The sequence below is a fragment of the Phocoena sinus genome, chromosome 17 (genome assembly GCF_008692025.1).
Source record: "Phocoena sinus isolate mPhoSin1 chromosome 17, mPhoSin1.pri, whole genome shotgun sequence".
Taxonomy (NCBI): Eukaryota; Metazoa; Chordata; class Mammalia; order Artiodactyla; family Phocoenidae; genus Phocoena; species Phocoena sinus.
The window spans coordinates 34,464,676-34,488,256 of NC_045779.1; the positions used below are offsets into that span (position 1 = coordinate 34,464,676).

At 40.9% G+C, this 23,581-nt stretch overlaps 1 protein-coding gene across 1 annotated transcript in view; it reads left to right on the forward strand.

The window, feature by feature from the left end:
- Nucleotides 1-23,581, forward strand: part of NECAB1 (N-terminal EF-hand calcium binding protein 1) — a 300,474-nt gene that overhangs the window by 269,932 nt on the left and 6,961 nt on the right. Inside the window, exon 10 of the mRNA XM_032609361.1 lies at nt 10,996-11,108. Within this exon, the coding sequence (XP_032465252.1) occupies nt 10,996-11,108 (113 nt within the window). The remainder of the gene's footprint in view (nt 1-10,995; nt 11,109-23,581) is intronic.

A 23,581-nucleotide genomic window follows, 5' to 3' on the forward strand; every position in this document is an offset into this window, starting at 1 on the left:
AAAAGAGAAGAAGGGAAAAAAATATATATATCATTGCTCCCAAGGTCCACCTCCTCAATTTGGGATTATTCATTGTCTATTCAGGTATTCCACAGATGCAGGGTACATCTAGTTGCTTGTGGAGATTTAATCCACTGCTCCTGAGACTGCTGGGAGAGATTTCCCTTTCTTTTCTGTGTTTGCACAGTTCCCGGGGTTCAGCTTTGGATTTGGACCTACCTCTGCATGTAGGTCACCTGAGGGTGTCTGTTCTTCACACAGACAGTACAGGGTTAAAGTAGCAGCTGATTCAGGGCCTCTGGCCTGCTCAGGCTGGGGGGAGGGAGGGGTACGGATGCTGGACAAGCTGCAGTGGCAGAAACCAGCATGACGTTGCACCAGCCTGAAGCGCGCCATGCATACTACCGGGGAAGTTGTCCCTGGATCATGGTACCCTGGCAGTGGCAGGCTGCACAGGCGCCCAGGAGGGGAGGTGTGGATAATGACCTGTGCTACCACACAGGCTTCTTGGTGGCTGCAGCAGCAGGCTTAGCATCTCATGCCCATCTCTGGTGTCCGTGCTGATAGCCGCGGCTTGTGCCCATCTCTGGAGCTCCTTTAAGCATCTCTCTTAATCCCCTTTCCTCAGGCACCAGGAAATAAAGAGGCAAGAAAACGTCTCTTGCTTCTTCGGTACCTCTAGACTTTTTCCCAGACTCCCTCCCAGCTAGCTGTGGCACACTAGCACCCTTCAGGCTGTGTTCACCCAGCCAACCCCAGGCCTCTCCCTGGGATCCGACCGAATCCCAAGCCTCAGCTCCCAGCCCCCAACCGTCCCAGTGGGTGAGCAGACAAGCCTCTCAGGCTGGTGAGTGCAGGTCTGTACCGATCCTCTGAGCGGGAATCTCTCCACTCTGCCCTCCACACCCCTGTTGCTGCACTTTCCTCCATGGCTCTGAAGCTTCCCCCCTCCACCACCCACAGTCTCCACCCACGAAGGGGCTTCCTAGTGGGTGGAAAACTTTCCTCCTTCACAGCTCCCTCCCACTGGTGCAGGTCCCCTCCCTATTCTGTTGTCTTTTTTTTTTTTCTTTTGCCATACCCAGGTATGTGGGCAGTTTCTTGGCTTTTAGGAGGCCTGAGGTTTTCTGCCAGCGTTCAGTAGGTATTCTGTAGGAGTTGTTCCACATGTAGATGTATTTCTGATGTATTTGTGGGGAGGAAGGTGATCTCTGTTTCTTACTTTTCCGCCATCTTGAAGCTCTCTCTATTATTACTACTTTTAAATTTTGTTATTTTAATAACCTTATTTATTTTGTTATCTTAATTTTTTCTCTCTCTCTTTTTCCTGTGTTTTCTTCTGAGCTGTGCGGCTGACAGTGTCCTGATGCTCTGGCCTGATGTCAGGCCTGAGTTTCTGAGTGGGGAGAGTTGAGTTCAGGACATGGGACCACCAGAGACCTACTGGCCCCATGTGATATCAATCAGTGAGAGCTCTCCCAGAGATCTCCATCTCAACACTAAGCCCCAGCTCCACCCAACCACCAGCAAGCTCCAGTGCTGGACTCTTAATGCCAAACAACTAGCAAGATAGGAAAACAACAACACCCATTCACAGAGAGGTATCCTAAAATCATACAAAGTTCACAGACACCCAAAACACAACAGCAGACATGGTCCTTCCACCAGAAAGACAAGATCCAGCCCCACCCACCAGAACACAGGCACCAGTGCCCTCCACCAGAAACTCTACACAAACCACTGAATCAACCTTTCCCACGGGGGGCAGACACCAAAAACATCTGGAACTACAAACCTGCAGGCTTTGAAAAGGAGACCCCCAAACAGAGTAAGTAAAACAAAATGGGAAGACAGAGAAATATGCATCAGATGAAGAAGCAAGGTAAAAACCCACCAGACCAAATAAATGAGGAGGAAATAGTCAGTCTACCTGAAAAAGAATTCAGATTAAGTATAGAGAAGAAGATCCAAAATCTTGGAAATAAAATGGAGAAAATACAAGAAACTTTTAACAAGGCCTAGAAGAACTAAAGAGCAAACAAACAATGATGAACAACAAAGTAAATGAAATTTAAAATTCTCTAGAAGGAATCAATAGCAGAATAAATAGGCAGAAGAACAGATAAATGACCTGGAGGATAAAATAGTGGAAATAAATACTGCAGAGCAGAATATAGGAAAAAGAATGAAAAGAATTGAGGACAGTCTCAGAGATGTCTGGGACAACATTAAATGCACCAATATTCAAATTATAGGGTTCCCAGAGAAGAAGAGAAAAAGAAAGGGACTGAAAAAATATTTGAATAGATTATACTTAACAACTTCCCTAACATGGGAAACGAAATAGTCAATCAATTCCAGGAAATGCAGAGAGTCCCCTATGGGATAAATTCATGGAGAAACATACCAAGACACATCTTAATCAAACTATCAAAATTAAATTCAAAGAAAAAATGTAAAAGCAACAAATAACATACAAGGGAATCCCCATAAGGTTAACGGCTGATCTTTCAGCAAAAACGCTGCAAGCCAGAAGAGGGTGGAAGGACATATTTAAAATGATGAAAGGGAAAAACCTAAAACCAAGATTACTCTACCAGCAAGGATGTCATTCACATTCAACAGAGAAATTAAAACCTTTACAGCCAAGCAAAAGTTAAGAGAATTCAGCACCACCAAACCAGCTTTTCAACAAATGCTAAAGGAACTTCTCTAGACAGGAAACACAAGAGAAGGAAAAGACCTACAGAAACAAACCCAAAACAATTAAGAAATTGGTAATAGGAACATACATATAGATAATTACCTTAAATGTAAATGGATTAAATGTTCCATCCGAAAGACATAGACCAGCTGAATGGATACAAAAACAAGACCTACATATATGCTGTCTACAAGAGACCCACATCAGACCTAGCGGTTCATACAAACTGAAAGTGAGGAGATGGAAAAAGGTATTCCATGCAATGGAAATCAAAAGAAATCTGGAGTAGCAATTCTCATATCAGACAAAATAGACTTTAAAATAAAGACCATTACAGAAGACAAAGAAGGACACTTAATAATGATCAAGGGATCATTCCAAGCAGAAGATACAATAATTGTAAATATTTATCCACCCAACATAGGAGTGCCTTAATACATAAGGCTAATGCTAACAGCCATAAAAGGGGAAATCGACAGTAACACAATCATAGTAGGAGACTTTAACACCCCACTTTCACCAATGCAAAGACCATCCAAAATGAAAATAAATAAGGAAACGCAAGCTTTAAATGAAACATTAAAAAAGATGGAGTTAATTGATATTTATAGGACATTTCATCCAAAAACAACATAATACACTTTTTTCTCAGTAGCTCATGGAACATTCTTTAGGATAGATCATATCTTGGGTCACAAATCAAGCCTTGGTAAATTTAAGAAAACTGAAATCGTATAAGTACCTTTTCTGACCACAACGCTATGAGACTAGATATCAATTATAGGGAAAAAAAGACTGTAAAAAGTATGAAAACATGGAGGTTAAACAATATGCTACTAAACAACCAAGAGATCTCTGAAGAAATCAGAAAGGAAATCAAAAAACATCTAGAAACAAATCACAATAGAAACACAATGACCCAAAATCTATTGGATGCAACAAGAGGGAAGTTTATAGCAATACAATCCTATGTCACGAAACAAGATAAATCTCAAATAAAAAACATAACCTTACACCTAAAGCAATTAGAGGAAGACTCACCAAAAAAAAAAACAAAAAAAATAAGGTTATCAGAAGGAAATTAATCATAAAATCAGATCAGAAATAAATGAAAAAGAAATGAAGAAAACAGTAGCAAAGATCAATAAAACTAAAATCTGGTTCTTTGAGAAGAAAAGCTCAATTGATAAACCATTAGCCAGGCTCATTAAGAAAAAAAAGAGAGAAGAATAAAATTAACAGAATTAGAAATGAAAAAGGAGAAGTAACAACTGACACTGCAGAAATACAAAGGATCATGAGAGAGTACTACAGGCGACTATATGGCAGTAAAATGGACAACCTGGAAGAAATAGACAAATTCTTAGAAAAGCACAACCTTCCGAGACTGAACCAGGAAGAATTAGAAAATATAAACAGACCAATCACAAGCACTGAAATTGAAACTGTGATTTAAAAATCTTCCAACAAACAAAAGCCCAGGACCAGATGACTTCACAGACGAATTCTGTCAAACATTTGGAGAAGAGCTAACACTGATCCTTCACAAACTCTTCCAAAATATAGCAAAGGGAGGAACACTCCCAAACTCATTCTACGAGGCCACCATCACCCTGATACCAAAACCAGACAAAGATATCAAACAAAACAAACTATAGGTCAATATCACTGATGAACATAGATGCAAAAATCCTCAACAAAATACTAGTAAACAGAATCCAACAGCACACTAAAGGATCACACACCCTGATCAAGTGGGGTTTATCCCAGGAACGCAGGGATTCTTCAATATACACAAATCTATCAATCTGATACACCATATTAACAAATTTAAGAATAAAAACAATATGATATCTCAATAAATGCAGAAAAACTATCAACAAAATTCAACACCGATTTATGATAAAAACCCTCCATAAAGGTGGGCATAGAGGGAACTTACCTCAACATAATGAAGGCCATATATGACAAACCCACAGCCAACATCATTCTCAATGGTGAAAAACTGAAACCATTTCCACTAAGATCAGGAACAAGCCAAGGTAGCCCACTCTCATAGCTATTATGCAACATAGTTTTGGAAGTTTTAGTCACAGCAATCAGAGACAAAAAGAAATAAAAGGAATGCAAATTGGAAAAGAAGAAGTAAAACTGTCACTGCAGATGACATGATACTATACATAGAGAATCCCAAAGATGCTAGCAGAAAGCTACTAGAGCTAAACAATGAATTTGGTAAAGTAGCAGGATACAAAATTAATGCACAGAAATCTCTTGCTTTCCTATACACTAATGATGAAAAATCTGAAAGAGAAATTAAGGAAAGACTCCCATTTACCATTGCAACAAAAAGAACAAAATACCTAGGAATAAACCTACCTAAGGAGGCAGAAGACCTGTATGCAGAAAACTTACAGTTTATAGACACTGATGAAAGAAATTAAAGATGATACAAACAGATGGAGAGATATACCATGTTCTTGGATTGGAAGAATCAACATTGTGAAAGTGACTATACTACCCAAAGCAGTCTACAGATTCAGTGCAATCCCTATCAAAATACCAATGGCATTTTTCAAAGAACTAGAAGAAGAAAATTCACAATTTGTATGGAAACACAAAAGACCCCAAGTACCCAAAGCAATCTTGAGAAAAAGAAACAGAGCTGGAGGAATCGGGCTCCCTGACTTCAGACTATATTACAAAGCTACAGTAATCAAGACAGTATGGTAGTGGCACAAAAACAGAAATATAGATCAATGGAACATGATAGAAAGCCCAGAGATAAACCCATGCACATATGGTCACCTTATCTTTGATAAAGGAGGCAAGAATATACAATGGAGAAAGATACCCTCTTCAATAAGTGGCGCTGGGATAACTGGACAGCTACATGTTAAAGAATACAAGTAGAACACTTCCTAACACCATACACAAAAATAAACTCAAAATGGATTAAAGACCTAAATGTAAGACCAGACACTATAAAACTCTTAGAGGAGAACACCGGCAGAACACTCTGTGACATAAATCACAGCAACATCCTTTTTGACCCACCTCCTAGAGAAATGGCAGGACTTGAATAAAGATGTAGACATAGAGGGTGGACTTGAGGACATGGTGAAGGGGAATGGGAAGCTGGAACGAAGTGAGAGAGTAGCATTGACATATATACACTACCAAATGTAAAATAGATAGCTAGAGGGAAGCAGCTGCATTGCATAGGGAGATCAGCACATTGCTTTGTGACCACCTAGAGGGGTGGGATAGGGACGGTGGGAGTGAGATGCAAGAGGGAAGTGTGATGGGGATATAAGGGTATGTATAGCTGATTCACTCTTTTATACAGCAGAAACTAATACAACATTGCGAAGCAATTATACTCTAGTAAAGATGTTAACAAAAAAGTCAATATAATTTTAAACAAAGTTTTATCACATTCTGGTGCTTTTCAAAAACTGTTAACTTTTCTTGAGCACATTATTTTTGTATATATACACTAGAATCCCTTTTCATACAATAGGAGTTTACAAATCTAATATCTTTTTTTTTCCTTCTGTATCCTCATTAAACCTATGAATAATATTTTGTGAGTAAATTAATTCTGCCATGCACTTTAATGTGTTTTGTGGGCTATTGCCAACTAATATGTCTGAGACTTTCAAAACATAGTCTTGCTTTGCAGTAGCTGTTAAGAGACTCCAACAAGAGCACACAAGGAAGGTTCTGATGTTTCTGAAGAATGCTTGGAACACAGTTGTAAATGTAGTAAATAGAGACAGAATAACATAAAACAAATTGGTTGTGTTTAAAACATTTCTTTGTCTCCAGTTATTTAAAAAGCTGATATTTCTTGAAATAAAAAGATCCAAGAAATCAGAGGTACACGCAACTGTAACGTAACGTCACTGGCAAATACTATTCAGTAAACCTGGATTAACCTTTCATAATTAGCACTTCTCAGCCCAAGAAATCCCTAATATTCCACCCTAATTCCATTGTAACAAAATCCCTATAAGGTAAGTCATAAAAGCAACACTAACCCCTTCCAAAGCAGAGAAACAAAAATGTAGCACTATTTTCTACCGTGAAAGAAAGTTCTGGGCTGGCCATTTACATTATAGGATCTCAGATTTCAGTAAGGATTAAAGGCTGTATATTTTAAACAAGAGACATATAGAAATATCATGAAGATATTAGGACCCCTTCCCTACTTCTCCCATACTCCATATACCACATCTTAACCTAGCCAGCATAGAAAAATATAAGGATTTTCTTTGGACCTCAGAAAGTCTACCTTAAATTACCCAAGATTCAAAAAGCTCCACTTGTCACAGTAGTCATAAAATGCAGGCAGATTATCTGGGCCCCTTTATAAGTTTATTTCTTTGTGTACATATCTGAGGAAAAGAGGGGAAAGAAGTGCCTTGTTTGGATTGCAAAGTAAATTTAATTTTTCCAAATCATATTCACATCCATGTATATACGTAAATGAACCATTTAGCTATTGCTATATAGCAAACCACCCAAAACGGAATGGCTTAAACCACAATTCTGCATGTAGGCAATTTAGGGCGAGATCATCTTGGTGGTCTCAGCTGGCTCCCTTTTGGCGTCTGTAATCAGCTGCATGCCAGCTTTACTGATCTTAGCTGGGCTTTCTCATGTCTAGGACCTCAGCTAGGATGAATCCACTGACTCAGCTTTGTTCTATGTGGTTTTAATCCTCCAGCATAGGAGTTGGCAAAACTACAGCTCACTGCCTGTCTTTATATATAAGGTTTCACTGGAATAGAGCCATACCCATTTGTTTATTTATTGCCTATGTTTGCTTTCACAATAAAACAGGGAAGTTGAGTAGTTGTGACAGGAACCATATGGCCTTCAAAGCCTAAAACCTTTACTATCTGGCCCTTTACATAAAATGTTTGCTTGGGGCTTCCCTGGTGGTGCAGTGGTTGAGAGTCTGCCTGCCGATGCAGGGGACATGGGTTTGTGCCCCGTTCCGGAAGGATCCCACATGCTGCGGAGCCGCTGAGCCTGCGCATCCGGAACCTGTGCTCCGCAACGGGAGAGGCCACAACAGTGAGAGGCCCACGTACAGCAAAAAAAAAAAAAAAAAAAGTTTGCTGACCCCTGCTCTAGCAGGGCTCATTTACATGACAATGTCAGAGATCCAAGCAAAAGGGTGGAAACTCACAAGGTCTGTTGGGGCCTAAATTTGAAACCACCACAGTGCCACTTCTGCCATGTTCTGTTGGCCAAAGCAAGTTAGAAGTCCAGCCCAGATCCAAGAAAAGGGGAAATAGAATCCATGTCTAGATGGAGAAGTAAAAAGTCACATTTCAAAGGGCATGGGTTCAGGGAGCAGTGAAGGACTCTGGTCATATTTATAACCTGCCTCACTAGATCACATAACAATTGCCTTCAGACTAAAAGAATTGTGATGGAATAGGTGGATATATTTATAATATTTCATTAGGAAAGCCCATAAGAATCATGTGAGTCACTGTTCATCAAATACCTGACCTGTAGATTTTTGTCAAAAGGATGTATCCATAATTATTTTGGTAGAGATTATCTTTAGCACAAAGTGAGAGAGTGGCATGGACATATATACACTACCAAATGTAAAATAGATAGCTAGTGGGAAGCAGCCACATAGCACATGGAGATCAGCTCGGTGCTTTGTGACCACCTAGAGGGGTGGGATAGGGAGGGTGGGAGGGAGGGAGATGTAAGAGGGAAGAGATATGGGAACATATGTATATGTATATGTATAACTGATTCACTTTGTTATAAAGCAGAAACTAACACACCACTGTAAAGCAATTATACTCCAATAAAGATGTTACAGAAAACAAAAACAAACAAACAAAAAAAAACCTAGGCCCTGGAAGAGTCAGATAGAAGGCTGATTGTTCATTATACAACCTTAGGAGATAGTTATTGACTTTGATTCCTGATCCTGAAGGGAAATAAGATAAAGCTCAATTAAAATTACTGAACTCATTTAGGTGACTAGGTTATGGAAACAAATAGACCAAAGATGTAGGATGATTCCAATGCAATAAAAGTTTTCCTAGTAAATAGTCCACACAATGATTCAGGGACACAGACTTCTCTCACCTATGGGCCTGCCAGTCCTAAGGCAGGTCTTCATCTTACTAGCAGAAAAGAAAAAGAGAAGGTGGAGGAGGCTCACATCTTTCCTGAAAGTCTTGGCTCAAAAGTAGTACACAGCACTTCTGCTCATATTCTGTTGGTGAGAACTTGTCAGTTGGCTACACCTAACTGCAAGGGATAATGGAATTTGTAAGTCTAACTCTATATCTAGAAAGAAGAAAGAAATGGATTTTGATGAACAGTTTGGAGTCTGTGCCATAGTCTACCTTCTGGTCATCAGGTGTTCATTTGCATCTTTCTTTTCACATTTATAGAACACATTACCTTCACAAGGGAGACTGCCCAAAGTCTCCTCCAGTTACTGCTTCTAGCTCAAATCCAGGATCCCTGGATGATGTTTAGTCTTATCTGTAAGATCAGGATGTAGCCCTTTAAGGTCTGAAATGCCCAACCTCTGCACACACACAGATAAAATATACAATGATAAAACTAGGCCAGGATAAATGCCATAAAACTGCCACTCAGAAAATAGATGAATAGGAAATACACAACATTCACAGGTTAGTTGCAACGATGAATTCATGCTGGGAAGGTATTTTAATGAAGGAAGTTCCACTATTAGACACCAGATCTCCATTCTGAGATCTGGTTAATGAAGGAAGTTCCACTATTAGACACCAGATCTCCATTCTAAGAGGACCCCTGTTTTCTGTTCTTCTTTAAGAGTTTCTTCTTGGTCCATTATCATCCATGACCACACCTGAATCAGCCCATTGTGGAACATTACCTTTCTTGGGGGTTATGCAGTATTCACAGCCTGCCTCCAGCTCATATGAGTTTGGGGGCCCAAAATTATTTTAAGCCTTAAATAGTCAAAGGATTTTAACACAAGGATCAAAATTTATTTGGCAATACAGTTGGTCAAAATTTTAGTAGAATTCTGATCAATTTACATACAATAAGTTTCATGGGCCATACCTAAAATTACTTCTTAGACACGGTGTTCAAGACTTGTTTATTTCTTTGCTAAAACCTATGAAGACAAGAATTCTATCTTAATCCATCACTGTATACTAGAATCCAGCATTTACTAATTCCCTGTAGGAACACAAAGTAGGAACATTTGTTCAATATAAAAAGTGCCTAACATAATACCTACAATATAATTAGTGTTCATCCAATGGTAGCTGTTGAAGCTCATTGGAATTGGAGATAGCAAACTAGGGGCTTAATTCTAGCTCTACTTCTACATAGCTGGGTAAGATCATGCAAGTTAGTTTCCTCATATTCTAAATCTTTCTCACATTATTGTTGTTGCTTTGCACTTTTATAATTCACCTCCAATCCTTGTTGTTTTTGCACTTTTATGATTCACTACCAACAAGTGATGAGGAAAGGACTAATCTTGAGATCAAAATACCATGAGAAGCCCATAGGCATATCTTTAGGAAAGTATTCAAACGACAGGTGCTATAAGGATAATAGGATTTGTTACAAGAATCAGTTGTCATCCAACCCAGCATGATCCATTAAACACAGGCTTCATCTAATGCCATGAGATTTGAGTGGGGCCTATTATAGGTGGTTAATTGTTTGAGAACCCTGTGATGGTTTACGTAGCTTTGGAAATGCGTCAGTGAACACATATTTTTTGAAATTTGGTTGTTTGTAATGAAATTCATAATATGTCTAATATCACAAAATAGCCAAGGAGAAGCTGGAGCTGTGCACTGTGTACAATAAAACTTCTCTTTAAAATTTGGTGAGTGACTTTAGGTCAGTGATTCCAACCCTGGCTGCACACTAAAGTCATTTGGAGAGGTTTTTATGAATACCAGTGCGTGAACCTCACTCCAGAGATTCTGATATAAATGCAATTTTAAAACCTCCCCAGTGATTCTGATGGAGAACCACTGCTTTTAAAAGGGAAATATGTCATCATGAAGGACACCTTTTTTAGTGCCTGTTACTAGAGGCAAGAAAATATCCTGCCTATACTACAGCTTTTATACAGTGTTATTACTTGGACTAGTCATGGCCTTTTTAGTCATTTTTAGATGAAAAATTGTTTGTTTTGTGAGGAGGGATGGGATGAGCAGTAGGGGGTTGGGCTTAGGGAGGCTCCATGATAGTCAACAAAGTAACACTTGCCCCTTCCTCTGCAGCACATCATGCTTGTGCAGCGTCAGATGTCTGTGATAGAAGAGGACTTGGAAGAATTCCAACTTGCTCTGAAACACTACGTGGAGAGCGCTTCCTCCCAAAGTGGTTGCTTGCGGTAAGTGCTCCTGTGCATGTGTCTTAGATGAAGGTGGGGTCTGGAGGACTGGTATTTGAGAATCTTCATCTAAAGTTATGCTGGTCTTTCTAGCCCTCAGGGTGATGCAGAATTTGCTATCTCCAATTCCAATGAGCTGTTTTCTCTTTTATCCTTGGACTCTGTGTGGATTTGAGCATTAAGAGCACCAAGGGAAGTCAAATAGACTGAAATTCCTCCTTTTGCATCCAGGCAGACTCACACTCTGATTTAAATCATCTCTGGTATATGAGGCCTCAACTCTAATGCATCTAGCTCTGATTGCTACCTTGAGAGTGCGCCCTATGGCCTAATAACCACTATTTCAGCCATTCATTATGAAATTGCACCATCTCTGAAGTCTTGATGGCAGGACTTTGTCATTTAAAAAAAAAAAAGTTATTTCCATGGCCACTCCAGCTCAGGCTTCTGTTATCTCAGGCTACTAAAATATACTAACTATACCTCATCTTCAGTTTCTCTACTCCAAGTAGTCCGAGAAACAACTACTACAATTATAATTTCCCGGAAACAATTATCATAGAATTCTCTTACTCAGAAACCTGCAATAACTATCTAATGAGTAGCTTATCAAATGCCAGAAGTTTATCCTGACCCTACAATTATACTACCAACAGACCCCAGAGATCCATAGCACTGCTACCATTTGTTCTCCCTCACCTGAACACTATGCCTCAACAGTGCCCAGCTGCATATTGCCTTTCCAGCATAATCTATTGTCTTACTGCTGTGCCTTCGATCTGGCCACTCTCCTTCCCAGAAGTGTGCACCCAGCTTCAGGTCTCTGCCAGACCATGCTCTACCTTAATGCCAAAGATCAAACTCACCTGCTCCTGGAAAACTGCCACAACCAAATCCACCCCTACCTTAGCAGCTTGTTTAAATTGTATTTCACAATACTCTTAGAACATTGGGAAAGCTTTTTAGCACATGTGTGCATGCATGTATGTGCACATAGAAACACATACTTTATGTCTCTTTGGTGTTCCTCCCAGTAATTACTAGTTATATTTTATGCGCACTCTGGCAGAATACTTCTGCAGCTAAGAAGTCTGGCTCTGGAATTAAACATGGGTTGTATTAACTCAGTGGGTTTGGGAAAGAGAAAAACAAATACCGTATGCTAACACATATATATGGAATCTAAAAAAAAAAAAAAAGGTTCTGAAGAACGTAGGGGCAGGACAGGAATAAAGATGCAGATGTAGAGAATAGACTTGACACAGGGAAGGGGAAGGGGAAGTTGGGATGAAGTGAGAGAGTAGCATTGACATATATACACTACCAAATGTAAAATAGATAGCTAGTGGGATGCAGCCTCATAGCACAGGGAGATCAGCTCGTGCTTGTGACCACCAGAGGGATGGGATAGGGAGGGTGGGAGGGAGATGCAAGAGGGAGGGGATATGGGGGTATATGTATACATATAGCTGATTCACTTTGTTATATAGCAGCAGCTAACACAACATTGTAAAGCAATTTTACTCCAACGAAGATGTTAAAAAAAAAGTTACTGGGGGGGGGGGGACCTTGAAGATGGCGGAAGAGTAAGACGCGGAGATCGCCTTCCTCCCCACGGATACACCAGAAATACATCCACACGTGGAACAACTCCTACAGAACTCCTACTGAAGGCTGGCAGAAGACCTCAGACCTCCCAAAAGGCAAGAAACTCCCCACGTAACTGGGTAGGGCAAAAGAAAAAACAGAGACAAAAGAATAAGGACGGCACCTGCACCAGTGGGAGGGAGCTGTGAAGGAGGAAAAGTTTCCACACACTAGGAAGCCCCTCCGCGGGCGGAGACTGCGGGAGGCAGAGGGGGGGAGTTTCGGGACCGCGGAGTAGTGCACAGCGACGGGTGCGGAGGGCAAAGCGGGGAGATTCCTGCACAGACGATCGGTGCTGACCGGCACTCACCAGCCCGAGTGGCTTGTCTGCTCACCCGCCGGGGCGGGCGGGGCTGCGAGCTGAGGCTCGGGTTTTGGTTTTGGACGGAGCTCAGGGAGAGGACTGGGGTTGGCGGCTTGAACATAGCCTGAAGGGGTTAGTGCACCACGACTAGCCGGGAGGGAGTTCGGGGAAAAGCCTGCACCGGCCGAAGAGGCAAGAGACTTTTTCTTCCCTCTTTGTCTCCTGGTGCGCGAGGAGAGGGGTCTAAGAGCGCTGCTTAAAGGAACTCCAGAGACGGGCGCGAGCCGCGGCTAAAAGCGCGAACCCCAGAGACGGGCGCGAGCCGCGGCTGAGGGCGCGAGCCCCCGAGACGGGCGCGAGCCGCGGCTGAAAGCGCAAACCCCAGAGACGGGCGCGAGCCGCGGCTGAGGGCGCGAGCCCCCGAGACGGGCGCGAGCCGCGGCTAAAACCGCGGACCCCAGAGACGGGCGGGAGACGCTAAGGCTGCTGCTGCCGCCACCAAGGGGCCTGTGTGCGAGCACAGGTCACTCTCCACACCCCTCTTCCGCGGAGCCTGTGCAGCCCGCCACTGCCAGGTTCCCGGGATCCAGGGACAACTTCCCCGGGACAGCGCACGGCGGGCCTCAGGCTGGTGCAACGTCACGCCGGCCTCTGCCGCAACGTCACGCTGCCTCTGCCGCCGCAGGCCCGCCCCGCACGCAGTGCCCCTCCTTCCCCCATCCCCCAACCCCCGGCCTGAGTGAGCCGGAGCCCCCGAATCAGCGGCTCCTTTAACCCCGTCCTGTCTGAGCGAAAAAACAGACGCCCTCCAGCGACCTACACGCAGAGGCAGGGCCAAATCCAAAGCTGAGCTCCTGTGAGCTGTGAGAACAAAGAAGAGAAAGGGAAATCTCTCCCAGCAGCCACAGAAGCAGCGGATTAAAGCTCCACAATCAACTTGATATACCCTGCATCTGTGGAATACCTGAATAGACAAGGAATGATCCCAAATTGAAGAGGTGGAATTTAGGAGCGAAATCTATGATTTTTTTCCCTTTTCCTCTTTTTGTGAAGGTGTACGTGTATGCTCCTGTGTGACATCTAGTCTGTATACTCTAGCTTCCACCATTTGTCCTAGGGCTCTATCCGTCCATGACTTTTTTTTAAAAATTCTTTTTCTTAATAATTAAGTTTAATTGTAATAACTTTATTATACTTTACCTTCGTTCTTTCTTTCCTTCCTTCCCTCCCTCCTTTAGACAACGAATCACCCCAAATTGAGGAGGTGGTCTCAGGGAGCAGGATTTATGATTTTTCCCCCTTTACCTCTTTTTGTGAAGGTGTATGTGTATGCTTCTGTGTAAGATTTTCTCTGTATAGCTTTGCTTCCAACATTTGTCCTAAGGTTCTATCCGTCCCTTTTTTTTTTTCTAAATATTTTTTAATTCAATAACTATATTATACTTTATTTTATTTTTACTGTATCATCTTTCTTTCTGTCTTTTTTTCCTTCTTTCCCTCCTTCCTTCCTTCCTTCCTCCCTCCCTCCCTCCCTCCCTCCTTTCTTTCCTTCTTTGCTTCTTTCTTCCTTCCTTCCTTTCCTCCTTTCCTTCTTTCTTTCCTCATACTTCTACTAATTCTCTCTACTTTTTCTCCCTTTTATTCTGAGCCGTGTGGATGAAAGGCTCTTGGTGCTCCAGCCAGGAGTCAGGGCTCTGCCTCTGAGGTAGGAGAGCCAACTTCAGGTCACTGGTCAACAAGAGACCTCCCAGCTCCACATAATATTAAACAGCGGAAATCTCCCAGAGACCTCCATCTTAACACCAGCACCCAGCTTCACTCAACGACCAGCAAGCCACAGTGCTGGACAACCTATGCCAAACAACTAGCAAAACAGGAACACAACCCCACCCATTAGCAGAGAGGCTGCCTAAAATCATAATAAGGCCACAGACACCCCAAAACACACCACCAGACGTGAACCTGCCCACTAGAGAGACAAGATCCAGCCTCATCCAGCACAACACAGGCACTAGTCCCCTCCACCAGGAAGCCTACACAACCCACTGAAACAACCTTAGCCACTGGAGACAGACATCAAAAACAACGGGAACTACGAACCTGCAGCCTGCAAAAAGGAGACCCCAAACACAGTAAGATAAGCAAAATGAGAAGACAGAAAAACACACAGCAGATGAAGGAGCAAGATAAAAACCCACCAGACCTAACAAATGAAGAGGAAATAGGCAATCTACCTGAAAAAGAATTCAGAATAATGATAGTAAGGATGATCCGAAATCTTGGAAGTAGAATGGACAAAATGCAAGAAACAGTTAACAAGGACTACAAGAACTAAAGATGAAACAAGCAACGATGAACAATGCAATAAATGAAATTAAAATCACTCTAGATAGGATCAATAGCAGAATAACTGAGGCAGAAGAACGGATAAGTGACCTGGAAGATAAAGTAGTGGAAATAACTACTGCAGAACAGAATAAAGAAAAAAGAATGAAAAGAACTGAGGACAGTCTCAGAGACCTCTGGGACAACATGAAATGCACCAACATTCGAATTATAGGGGTTCCAGAAGAAGAAGAAAGAAAGAAAGGGACTGAGAAAATATTTGAAGAGATTATAGTTGAAAACTTCCCTAATATGGGAAAGGAAATAGTTAATCAAGTCCAGGAAGCACAGAGGGTCCCATACAGGATAAATACAAGGAGAAACACGCCAAGACACATATTAATCAAACTGTCAAAAATTAAATACAAAGAAAGCATATTAAAAGCAGCAAGGGAAAAACAACAAATAACACACAAGGGAATCCCCATAAGGTTAACAGCTGATCTCTCAGCAGAAACCCTACAAGCCAGAAGGGAGTGGCAGGACATACTGGAAGTGATGAAGGAGATAGCCTGCAACCAAGACTACTCTACCCAGCAAGGATCTCATTCACATTTGATGGAGAAATTAAAACCTTTACAGACAAGCAAAAGCTGAGAGAGTTCAGCACCACCAAACCAGCTTTACAACAAATGCTAAAGGAACTTCTCTAGACACGAAACACAAGAGAAGGAAATGACCTATAGTAGCGAACCCAAAACAATATATAAAATGGAAATAGGAACATACATATCAATAATTACCTTAAATGTAAATGGACTAAATGCTCCCACCAAAAGACACAGATTGGCTGAATGGATACAAAAACAAGACCCTTATATATGCTGTCTACAAGAGACCCACTTCAGAACTAGAGACACATACAGACTGAAAGTAAGGGGATGGAAAAAGATATTCCATGCAAATGGAAACCAAAAGAAAGCTGGAGTAGCAATTCTCATATCAGACAAAATAGACTTTAAAATAAGGACTATTAAAAGGGACAAAGAAGGACACTACATAATGATCAAGGGATCGATCCAAGAAGAAGATATAACAATTGTAAATATTTATGCACCCAACATAGGAGCACCTCAATACATAAGGCAAATACTAACAACCATAAAAGGGGAGATCAACAGTAACACATTCATAGTAGGGGACTTTAACACCCCACTTTCACCCATGGACAGATCATCCAAAATGAAAAAAAATAAGGAAACACAAGCTTTAAATGATACATTAAACAAGATGGACTTAATTGATGTTTATAGGACACTCCATCCAAAAACAACAGAATACACATTTTTCTCAAGTGCTCATGGAACATTCTCCAGGATAGATCATATCTTGGGTCACAAATCAAGCCTTGGTAAATTTAAGAAAACTGAAATTGTATCAAGTATCTTTTCCGACCACAACGCCATGAGACTAGATATCAATTACAGGAAAAGATCTGTAAAAAATACAAACACATGGAGGCTAAACAATACACTACTTAATAATGAAGTGATCACTGAAGAAATCAAAGAGGAAATAAAAAAATACCTAGAAACAAATGACAATGGAGACACAACGACCCAAAACCTATGGGATGCAGCAAAAGCAGTTCTAAGGGGGAAGTTTATAGCAATACAAGCCCACCTTAAGAAGCAGGAAACATCTCGAATAAACAACCTAACCTTGCACCTCAAGCAATTAGAGAAAGAAGAACAAAAAAACCCCAAAGCTAGCAGAAGGAAAGAAATCATAAAAATCAGATCAGAAATAAATGAAAAAGAAATGAAGGAAACAATAGCAAAGATCAATAAAACTAAAAGCTGGTTCTTTGAGAAGATAAACAAAATAGATAAACCACTAGCCAGACTCATCAAGAAAAAAAGGGAGAAGACTCAAATCAATAGAATTAGAAATGAAAAAGGAGAAGTAACAACTGACACTGCAGAAATAAAAAAAATAATGAGAGATTACTACAAGCAACTCTATGCCAATAAAATGGACAATCTGGAAGAAATGGACAAATTCTTAGAAATGCACAACCTGCCAAGACTGAATCAGGAAGAAATAGAAAATATGAACAGACCAATCACAAGCACTGAAATTGAAACTGTGATTAAAAACCTTCCAACAAACAAAAGCCCAGGACCAGATGGCTTCACAGGTGAATTCTATCAAACGTTTAGAGAAGAGCTAACACCTATCCTTCTCAAACTCTTCCAAAATATAGCAGAGGGAGGAACACTCCCAAATTCCTTCTACGAAGCCACCATCACCTTGATACCAAAACCAGACAAGGATGTCACAAAGAAAGAAAACTACAGGCCAATATCACTGATGAACATAGATGCAAAAATCCTCAACAAAATACTAGCAAACAGAATCCAACAGCACATTAAAAGGATCATACACCATGATCAAGTGGGGTTTATTCCAGGAATGCAAGGATTCTTCAATATACGCAAATCTATCAATGTGATAAACCATATTAACAAATTGAAGGAGAAAAACCATATGATCATCTCAATAGATGCAGAGAAAGCTTTCGACAAAATTCAACACCCATTTATGATAAAAACCCTCCAGAAAGTAGGCATAGAGAGAACTTTCCTAAACATAATAAAAGCCATATATGACAAGCCCACAGCAAACATCATCCTCAATGGTGAAAAACTGAAAGCATTTCCACTAAGATCAGGAACAAGACAAGGTTGCCCACTCTCACCACTCTTATTCAACATAGTTTTGGAAGTTTTAGCCACAGCAATCAGAGAAGAAAAGGAAATAAAAGGAATCCAAATCGGAAAAGAAGAAGTAAAGCTGTCACTGTTTGCAGATGACATGATACTATACATAGAGAATCCTAAAGATGCTACCAGAAAACTACTAGAGCTAATCAATGAATTTGGTAAAGTAGCAGGATACAAAATTAATGCACAGAAATCTCTGGCATTCCTATATACTAATGATGAAAAATCTGAAAGTGAAATCAAGAAAACACTCCCATTTACCATTGCAACAAAAAGAATAAAATATCTAGGAATAAACCTACCTAAGGATACGAAAGACCTGTATGCAGAAAATTATAAGACACTGATGAAAGAAATTAAAGATGATACAAATAGATGGAGAGATATACCATGTTCTTGGATGGGAAGAATCAACATTGTGAAAATGACTCTACTACCCAAAGCAATCTACAGATTCAATGCAATCCCTATCAAACTACCACTGGCATTTTTCACAGAACTAGAACAAAAAATTTCGCAATTTGTATGGAAACACAAAAGACCCCGAATAGCCAAAGCAATCTTTAGAACGAAAAAAGGAGCTGGAGGAATAAGGCTCCCTGACTTCAGACTATATTACAGGGCAGCAGTGGTCGGGACAGTATGGTACTGGCACAAAAACAGAAAGACAGATCGGTGGAGCAGGATAGAGGGCCCAGGGATTGACCCACGCACATATGGACACCTTGTCTTTGGTGGGGGAGGCGGGAATGTACGGTGGAGAAGGGACAGCCTCTTCGATGAATGGTGCTGGGAAAACTGGACAGGTACATGTAAAAGTATGAGATTGGATCACTCCCTGACACCATACACAAAAATAAGCTCAGGATGGATTGGAGACCTAAGTGTAAGGCCAGAAACTATCAAACTCTTGGAGGAGAACATAGGAAGAACACTCTATGACATGGATCACAGCGGGATCCTTTCTGACCCACCTCCTAGAGTAATGGAAATAAAAACAAAAATAAACAAATGGGACCTGGTGAAACTTCAGGGCTTTTGCGCAGCAAAGGAAACCATAACCAAGACCAGGGGACGGCCCTCAGAGTGGGAGAAAACATTTGCGGATGGGGCGGCTGACAAAGGATTGATCTCCGGGGTTTGCAGGCAGCTCATGCAGCTCAATAACAGGAAAACAAGCAACCCCATCCAGGGATGGGCGGAGGACCTAAACGGACGTTTCTCCAAGGAAGATGTACAGAATGCCGGCGAACACATGGGAGAATGCTCGACATCATTAGTCATTGGAGAAATGCAAATCAAAACTACAATGGGATGTCATCTCGCACCGGTCAGAATGGCCATCATCAAAAAATCAAGGAACAATAGATGCTGGAGAGGGTGTGGAGAAGGGGGGACACTCTTGCACTGCTGGTGGGAATGTGAATTGGTTCAGCCACTCTGGAGAACAGTGTGGAGGTTCCTTAAAAAACTACAAATAGAATTACCATATGGCCCAGCGGTCCCACTGCTTGGCATGTACCCTGGGAAAACCAAAATTCGGGGAGAGTCGTGTACCAAAATGTTCGTTGCAGCTCTATTTACAATAGCCAGGACATGGAAACAACATAAGCGCCCATCGTCGGATGGATGGATAGAGAAGATGTGGCACATATACACAGTGGAATGTTGCTCAGCCTTAAAGAGAAATGAAGTTGAGCTATTTGTGGTGAGATGGATGGACCTGGAGTCTGTCATGCAGAGTGAAGTGAGTCGGAGGGAAAGAGACAAGTGCCGTATGCTGACACATATATATGGAGTTTGAGGGAAGAAGGTGTCGTGAAGAGCCTGGGGGTGGGATAGGAATAAAGACGCAGACCTACTGGAGAACGGACTTGGGGATATGGGGAGGGGGAAGGGTGAGTTTTGACAGGGCGAGAGAGAGTCATGGACATATACACACTAACAAACGTAGTAAGGTGGATAGCTGGGGGGAAGCAGCCGCAAGGCGCGGGGATGTTAGCTCGGTGCTTTGTGGCGGCCTGGAGGGGTGGGATGGGGGGGGTGGGAGGGAGGGAGACGCAGGAGGGAAGACATATGGGAGCATGTGTATATGTATGGCTGATTCGCTTTGTTGTGGAGCGGAGGCTGACACACCATTGTGAAGCAATTGTACCCCAATGGAGATGTTTAAAAAAAAAAAAAAAAAAAAAAAAAAAAGTTACTGAAAAACCCAAGCAGAGCAATTGTGTGACCCATGTATAACACACACACACACACACACACACATTTTTTGATTCCTCTTTTCGCATATTTTGTAATCATGAAGGCTTATTTAATCCCTGTGTTTGGCACGGGGAGGTACCAACTGAATACATGTGATGCACACAGTGTATTCTCAGAACCATGCATGACTTTGGAAAGTTGAGAATAGTTTCTGCTTCCAAGGATCTAGGAAACCAGTTGGGAAAATAGGATACTCATTCATGAACAATTAAAGCCATGTTCTTGGCCTTAATTTCACAGCTGTTAAGTAGAATAAAATGATTTCTGAAGTCACTCTCAGCTACCAAATTCTAGAATTTGTATGTATTCTGAACTCCATGTCAAGGATGTAGGGAAGATGAATGTGGAACTGCATTGTAAGAATCAACCCTGGGAGTTGTACTATGGCCAAACATCCTTAAGAACTCATGGTACCCTGTGGCACATTGAACCATTAGTTTATCAGCATTTTTATATAGACAAAATAAAAGGGTGGCCGTAGTGTGGTGGAGAATTGTGGGAACTATCCCTCCTGTGTGCCCTTTACTCCAGTGATTAGGCTCTGTGAGTTAAGGTAGGCCACCTGGGGAACAGAGGAAGCCAAGACGAAGTGTGTCCTGTTCCTGATGAGCCAAGCTACCTTAGGTAAGATGTTTAACCCCAATCGTTCCTGAGCTACATCATTTTTCCCCATTTCACTGACATTTTCCAGCTCCTGGAATGTTCAAGGTGTCCTGGAGCTCAGGGCTGAAGCTCTAAGTGACTTATCCAGAGACAGCTTAGCCAAAGAACTCTTGCTTTAGCCAGTGAGTTTTTAAGTGCCACAGGAAGTATGAATACATTGAAGAGGAAGACTGAGGGTGTTTAAGTTAGTAAAGTCACAAAGCAAAAGCTCAGAGTTACATCATGTAATTTTAAGTTTGCAAATAATTGAAAGCTAATCATTCAAGCCCTAAGCCCTTTTAACAGAAATATTGCTGACTGAAGTTTCTAAAAATTTTATCATTAACCTTTTCTTGCTGTCTCAGTGTCATCACTGCATATGTATTATTATCTGTATTGTACAGTCTCAAATATCAATGTCCTTAAATGTCATTGCTGTGTATTGGTCAGTTTTGCCCTTAATTGAAAGCACCCAGTCTGTAGAACAATTTTGATTAGCATTTTCACCCATAGTCCTTTGAGACACAATCTGAACTGGTCTTTCAACTCTTCCATCTGGCTCTTGACCAGATGGCCTACAGTCAGGAAGAAGGAGAAAGGAGCAACACCAACAAGCCATCCTCTCATGTCTGAACCTAAGGACAGAAAGTTTCCCAGAAGTCCTTGCTTCTCAGCATACTTCCCTTGGCATCTCATCAGCCCAACTCAAGTTACATGGCTATTCCTGGTTACAGGGGAGGTTAGAAAACAAATATTTAGCAGAAAGGAGATCGTGATGACTGTCTCAGCCCAGCACTGATGGGTACATTGGATATATTGCAAAATGAACAATGGCAGGGTTTGGTTAGAGAGAGGGGAATAAAAGTTGGGGAGGCAACAGACAGTATCTACCATATGATTCCCAGAGTGACTGTGAAGGTAAAATGACTTAATCCATGGGAAATGCTTAAACCAGGGCCTGGAACAGAGCAATACATGTTAGCAACCATCGCCATTGTTATTAGTATGTATAATAATGTAATAATTGTTATCATCATTATTATTGGCTTGCTGCTCCTCATTGTTTTCAAAGATTTGTCTTTTTCCCTCATTTTCTTTTCTGTTCCTTTTAATTCTGTCATGTTTCTCAACTTTGATAGCATTAAGGCTTAGCTTTCACTCACCTAAGGAAACTGCTACTTTGTTTTTCACTATTGAGCTAACAGCTCACACACATACATACACACACATATACACACATACAATATACCAATTACTGGGCAAAACATTCTACATGTAATGCTTTATTTAGTACTCAGTACTATTATTACCACCATTTAACAGGTGAGGAAACAGGTTAAGTAATGGGCCCAAGGTGACAAAGCTCTAATACATGGTGGATGAAGGTAAGCCTGTATGGCTATACTTCAAACCACTACCTTATCACACTGTGTTTATCTTCTTCAGTCCTTCAAAACTTGAGCATCAGGCTAAAATTTTGTGAATTTCTTGTGGCTAGTCTGGAAAATGGCAGGTTCAGATAGCAGGATAAGTGATTTTTATATGTAATAAGTAATACAAATGAATTAGTTTGTAGGAGGCAGTTCATAGTCATGGACTGAAATTTGACCATTACATTGTCAGATTACATTTGGGGATTACAGATCCTTTTAGACTATGATGAGAACTATGGATTCTCTTCCCAGGAAAAAGTAGATATGCACAGTAATTTTCAGCTCATTTCTGGGATTTCAAGGAACCCCCCCAAAAGCCCATCTATAAACTCCTGGGGTTAGAAAATCTCTAGTTTCACTTTCTGTTCAATTCCTTTGATTATGTTATAAACCTTTCCCGAGAAAATCTGAAATTGAACTAATAACAATACTTGCTACATCATATCTTAACTGAAGCAAGCTTGATCAATAGCTCTGTGAAAAACACCAAACTACAAGCCAAATAAGTATTACAATTTCTGTGTAGTTACCACCATCTGCTGGCCACACTTAGGTAAATCCTAAATTTACACTGAGCTTGGCTATTTTACCGTATGTTCGCTATTAAATCAATATTCTATTCTCCCAATTTTTCCCAATCTCTCAATTTATTGGGATTGAGATATACACACTACTTTATATAAAATAGATAATAAGGATCTACTGTGTATCACAGGGAAGTCTACTCAATACTCTGAAATGACCTATATGGGAAAAGAATCATAAGAGTGGATATATGTCTATGTATAACTGATTCACTTTGCTGTAAACCCAAAACTAACACAACACTGTAAATCAACTATACTCCAATAAAAATTATTTTTAAAAAATTAAAAAAGAGTAGTTTATACAAACTACTATGTATAAAATAGATAAGCAACAAGGATGTATTGTATAGCACAGGGAATTATAACCATTAACTTGTAATAACATTTAACGGAGTATAATCTGCAAAACTACTGAATCACTATGCTGTATACCTGAAATATAATGTAAATCAACTATACTTCCATTTAAAAAAGCACCACACTG